The sequence below is a fragment of the Thalassophryne amazonica genome, chromosome 12, assembly GCF_902500255.1.
Source record: "Thalassophryne amazonica chromosome 12, fThaAma1.1, whole genome shotgun sequence".
Taxonomy (NCBI): Eukaryota; Metazoa; Chordata; class Actinopteri; order Batrachoidiformes; family Batrachoididae; genus Thalassophryne; species Thalassophryne amazonica.
The window spans coordinates 1,691,239-1,697,238 of NC_047114.1; the positions used below are offsets into that span (position 1 = coordinate 1,691,239).

The window sequence follows — 6,000 nt, forward strand, 5'->3', positions numbered from 1 at the left end:
GTTTGTGGTTAAAAACACTTTGGCCTGAGGTCAGAAATGGAAATCAGCCTGTTAAATTTGTAAGTTGGCCTTTGATTGTCAGTTACATGGTTCTGTTGTTATGGCAACCAAACCATCAATATCACACAGAGGAGCTTTTTTTGTTTTTTGAATATGAGCATAATTAAGTGAAATCAGTGAAGAACAGCCAGCGTGGGGCTTCACGTGCAGAAGGTTGCTGGTCAGCAGCACCTGAGAGGGAAGCAAACTCATTTAACACCAGGAAGAGTTGTGTGTTTCATGTGTCATGTGGGAGTGTGCCATCGAAGCTAATTTCACAGCTCCTGGTTCTGCATGGCTGTGAAGACCTGCAGGCTGCGCCTCGTGTGCCTCCTTTCCGCAGGCGCTCAAACCCGACAAATGAAGAAAACTTCTCCTGGGCTCACTTGCATCATTAATTATTTGTGCGGGATGAAAAGTGCATGGCAGCGTGTTTTTGTGTTGCGTTGGTTTTAAACACTCGCCCGTCCTTTCTCAGGTGTCCCTCTCAGGCCCATGTTGGCTCACCCCACCAAGGGGGTCGGTGAGGTGATGAAGAAGTTCGACGAAGCAATGTTCACCTGCGAGTATAAATATGACGGCGAGCGTGCACAGGTAAGCTGGTGTTGTGACAAGTGTTTGTTTTCCAGCCGTTTGTATGCATATTATCCCTCACGGCTGTTTTCTCTCTGTGAGGCACTGCTTTCTTTTTTCTTTGCCCCCCCCCCCCCCCGGTGTGATCACTTGCATGTGTGCACGTGCACGGCTGTGCCTATTCTTTGAAGATAAATAATGGCGCTGCAATTGCCTGTAGCCCTTAGGCAGAGCAGACTGTTACTGAGCAGAGAGGGAGAAACGACGCTGAAGGAGGGACACAAGTGTAAGAAACAAGAGGGTGCAACAGGAAGTTTTTTTTTTTTTTTAGTGTAGGCCCCTGTAGCACTATTAATTTTGATCAGTCATGCCAATAAAGTGTCTTTGAACTGAGCTGAAATAAGGGAGTCAAAGTGACGTCGTCCTCTTCCCTGTCTGCAGTGGGTGTTACCACCAGCAGCCAGCAGGGGGACTCGTGGTACATTACACATTGTTACACAATGTTAACATTATGGAGACAAAATCAGTTTGGTCACATTTTGGAGAGATAGAGAGCAGCAAAGATGCCAGCATGCATAATTGTTAAATTTCACGACCAGACTTGGGTTTTGGATTAGGGCGGGGGGGTACACAGGTTTGGAGAATGATGGAAATCAATGCGGTGTCCCATAAAGTGAGAAAAACATGTTGTGTGTACATTTGAAGACAGAATATGTGTTTGTGTTTTTCTTTAGAAAAGACTTGTTTTTCAGGAATCCTAAAGTACAGTCCTGCAGAGGCTCCTGAGGCCGCCTGGTCCTGTTAGAGGCTCCCGAGGCCGCCTGGTCCTGTCGAGGCCCCCGAGGCCGCCTGGTCCTGTTAGAGCAGGGGTAGGCAACCTGTTCCAGAAAGAGCCATGAGGGTGCAGGTTTTCTTTGCAACCACTGACTCCACCAGGTGATTTCACTGATTAAGTGGTTCCATCTGCTCAAAGTGATATTAATCAGTAAAATCACCTGGTGGAGTCAGTGGCTGCAAGGAAAACCTGCACCCTCATGGCTCTTTCTGGAACAGGTTGCCTACCCCTGTGTTAGAGGCCCCCGAGGCCGCCTGGTCCTGTTAGAGGCCCCGAGGCCGCCTGGTCCTGTCGAGGCCCCCAAGGCCGCCTGGTGCCAGTTCTCACCTCCGGGTGATTGAGCTCCCCCTAGATGGGAGGGCCGTTCTGACTCATTTCTTCCACGGCCAAGGCTGGTATCATTTACAATGCAGATGAAGTGTCTTGTTCAAGGACACAGACTGCGACTGGAAATCAAACCCAGGTCTACATTTCGGGAGTCCAACCCCTTAGCCCACTGGTCTACCTGCTCTGTGTTACATACTGTGCTAGTTGGTACTTTATCAACTAATAATCATCAGCTGTTGTGCCAACGCCACAAGGTGTAACAGAGCAGGGATTAAACCAAACCCACTCCGGGAGGAAGCACATTGTTCAGCTGGATTGAGTTGAGTTGCCATGGGCTGTCCACAGTCTAGTGGGCGGAGCCAAGATGGCTGACTCCACTGTAATTCGGGGGTTTGGGAAATGTCAGCAAACTCGTCCAGGGAAAGGACCAGCTTGAAGCTAGTAATCCGAACTGAACTATATTACCATTAACCACAAATAGGAAGTCAGCGTGAGACGTCGGATGTATTTAAGGTATATCTCATCCAGTCATTCACTTTCTGAATCTTCATATTCCAGTTCAGGTTCACAGTCTAAAGTTTGGGCAACTTTCCCAATGAGTACGTGGCTCCAAACCTTAGAGCAGTCGTGTCTATAAACAGTTGTAATGTTTTTGTTGATGTGTTAATACTCATCAGTGTCAAACTGGAACAGATTTGGGAGTTTGTCTTCGTCGGTGATGTCAGTTTAATCATGTGATGATTTCAGCTCTAATGGGGTTTGAGTCTTCAAGTTGCCTTTTTTTAAGCCCCATGCATTATTCATGATGAAATCCAACCTTTCACAATCTGTTTTGTTGGCAATTATCTTCTATTATTTGTATTTCACAACAGATTCACATTCTGGAGAATGGTGAAGTGCGAATATTCAGCCGCAACCAGGAAGACAACACCAGCAAATACCCAGATATCATCTCTCGTGTTCCCAAGGTAAAGCTTTGCTCCACGGGAGGGTCGAGTGCCCAGTTTTTCTCTTTCTTTTTGTCTCTCTCTCTCTCTCTCTCTCTCTCTCTCTCTCTCTCTCTCTCTCACTCTCTCTCTCCTTCTTCTTTCCCAGCTTGTGACTCAGCTGCTGCCTCAGTGTGTCTCCTCTTTGTTTGCTTGCTTGTCTTTTTTTCTTTCTACGGATCCCTGAAAGGGACATGAAAAATATTAAAGATGAGTAAGAATAAATGTACCAGTGGCACTTGATATACTTTTGCAAGCTTTCACGCAATAGGTTTATTTATTTATTTTGCGAGATGTCACTTGATGTTTTTATTTATTTTCATTTTTGTGAGATGTCGCTTGATGTTTTGTATTTTGCAAGATGTTACGTGATATTTTTATTTATTTATATTTTTGCAATATGTTGCATGATATTTTTATTTATATTTTGCGAGATGTGTGATTTTATTTTTTGCGCGGTCGCGTGATGTATTTTTTTGTGAGGTGTTCTGTGATGTTTTTATTTATTTATTTACAGAATGTTGGCATCTGTCCTAAAACTTGTGCCAAATACCTATGCGGATCCTGCTGTATCCGCTATGGCTACCCCAAACAATAACAGGAGCAGCAGAAAGGACAATAAACACGTTATGTTTTTATTTATTTATATTTTTGGGGGGAAATGTCGCCTCATGTTTTAATTTTTTTGTGAGATGTCGTGTGATGTTTTTGTTTATTTTTTGCGAGCTGTCACGTGATAGTTTTCATGTATTGATGTTTTTGTGAGATGTCACGTGATAGTTTTCATGTATTGATGTTTTTGTGAGATGTCACGTGATAGTTTTCATGTATTGATGTTTTTGTGAGATGTCACGTGATAGTTTTCATGTATTGATGTTTTTGTGAGATGTCACGTGATAGTTTTCATGTATTGATGTTTTTGTGAGATGTCACGTGATAGGTTCGTTTATTGATTTTTGTTTGTTTTTTGCGAGATGTCACGTGATAGGTTCGTTTATTGATTTTTGTTTGTTTTTTGCGAGATGTCGCGTGATAGGTTCATGTTTTGATTTTGTTTTTTTGTTTTTTTTTTTATGAGATGTCACGTGATAGGTTCATGTTTTGATTTTTTGTTTGTTTTTTTTGCGAGATGTAGTGTGATAGTTTTCATGTATTGATGTTTTTGTGAGATGTCGAGTGATAGGTTCATTTATTGATTTTGGTTTTTTTGCGAGATGTCTGATAAGTTCATGTTTTGATTTTGGTTTTTTTGCTAGATGTCGTGTGATAAGTTCATGTTTTGATTTTGGTTTTTTTGCTAGATGTCGTGTGATAAGTTCATGTTTTGATTTTGTTTTTTTTGCGATATGTCGCGTGATAGTTTTCATGTGTTGATGTTTTTGAGATGTCACGTGATAGGTTCATTTATTGATTTTGTTTTGTTTTTTTTTTGCGAGATGTCACGTGATAGGTTCATTTATTGATTTTGTTTTTTTTTGCGATATGTCGCGTGATAGTTTTCATGTGTTGATGTTTTTGAGATGTCACGTGATAGGTTCATTTATTGATTTTGTTTTGTTTTTTTTTGCGAGATGTCACGTGATAGGTTCATTTATTGATTTTTTTTTTTTTTTTTTTTGTGAGATGTCATGTGATAGGTTCATGTTTTGATTTTTTTTTACAAAAGTAAATCTTAAAATTGACATGGTTCCTATTGAAAGGGTTAACCAATACAGATTTTTAGGAATAATAATCGATCACAGGATGTGCTGGAAACCCCACATTGCTAGCATACAATCCAAAATGGCCAGAAGTATTTCCATAATGGGGAAAGCCAAACATTTCTTAGATCAGGATTCCTTATATATTATTTATTGCACATTAATACTACCATATATTGGCTATGGCATTGAGGTATGGGGTAATACATATAAAAGTAATGTAGACACACTTTTTAAGCTACAGAAAAGGGCAATAAGAATCATCCATAATGCAGGCTTCAGAGATCATACGAGTACACTGTTTTTACAATCCAAAATCCTAAAATTTTGAGATCTTGCAGAATTTAAAACTCTACAAATAATTTTCAAAGTGAAACAAAACCTGCTACCAGATAACCTCCAAAAATTGTTTAGTGAAAGAGAGGGAGGTTACAATTTAAGAAGGAAATATAATTAAAAAAAACAGTGTGCTCGTACAACAATGAAACAAATGTGCCTTACGAGACATGGGGTGGATTTATGGAATAACCTAACTGAGGACATCAAAGTGTGTACTACATTACATCGATTCAAAAGAAGTTTAAAACTTAAAATATTAAAAAAAAAAATGAAACTGAATAACATAATTTTCAGTATATATACAGGTGTGCATGTTTGTGGATCTAAACTGTTATATTATCGGGTCATATCGAATGTATGGGAAACATGAATGCACACGTGGACACACGTTGACCATGGTGCATGTGTGTGGATAAAAAAACTGTTATATTATTATGTCATGTTGAATACAGGGAAACGTGCATGCACGCATGGACATGTGTTGCCCATGTGTGCATGTAAGTGGATAAAATTGTTATATTATTAAGTCATATTGAATACAGGGAAATGTGCATGCATGCGTGGGCGCGGGTGCCCATGGGTGCATGTATGTGGGTTAAAATTGTTATATTATCAAATCTCATTGAATCTAGTGTGTGTATTGGTGTATGCAAGGATATTTGTGTATAGAAGTAATGTATTTATGTAAATATATGTTGATATGTATAATGCAAGGTGTGTGTTTATATAGGTATGTATGATCTCAAATCTTTTTATTTATTCTTGTCTGCACAGCCGAAAATAATACATGTGAAAGGGGGTAGAAAATATAAGTTTTACTTCATCCTACTCCCTTTGAGTAATGTACGGACTCTAAAAGATGAATGTGCGCAATAGATAAATGTTTTTAACTTGCTCAAATAAATAAAGAAAATCAAATTCTGGGGCACGAAGAAATATGAAGAAATATGCCGAACCGGTCTCAATGATGCAGCAGTAGCAATTGATGCAATCGCAGAGTTACATCAACTTTATATCAGCTACGTAACCTGAATGTCTCAAATGTTGTTGACCATCAGCTCCGCCAAGCTATGCTACTGCTACGTGGAGGGCGCTACCAATGCACCTGCCCTCTGATGGCGAAAGTTGAACTCCAAGCTGTAGATCAGTAGATCATCGGCAAATGTGGAGCTCTGGCAGCACAGCGCCACGCTCCTCTCAG

General features: G+C 40.3%; 1 protein-coding gene across 1 annotated transcript in view; it reads left to right on the forward strand.

Moving 5' to 3' along the window:
* lig1 (ligase I, DNA, ATP-dependent) overlaps positions 1–6,000 on the forward strand; it is a 140,092-nt gene that overhangs the window by 88,822 nt on the left and 45,270 nt on the right. Inside the window, exons 17-18 of the mRNA XM_034183730.1 lie at positions 518–633; positions 2,647–2,742. Coding sequence (XP_034039621.1) covers positions 518–633; positions 2,647–2,742 — 212 coding nt within the window. The remainder of the gene's footprint in view (positions 1–517; positions 634–2,646; positions 2,743–6,000) is intronic.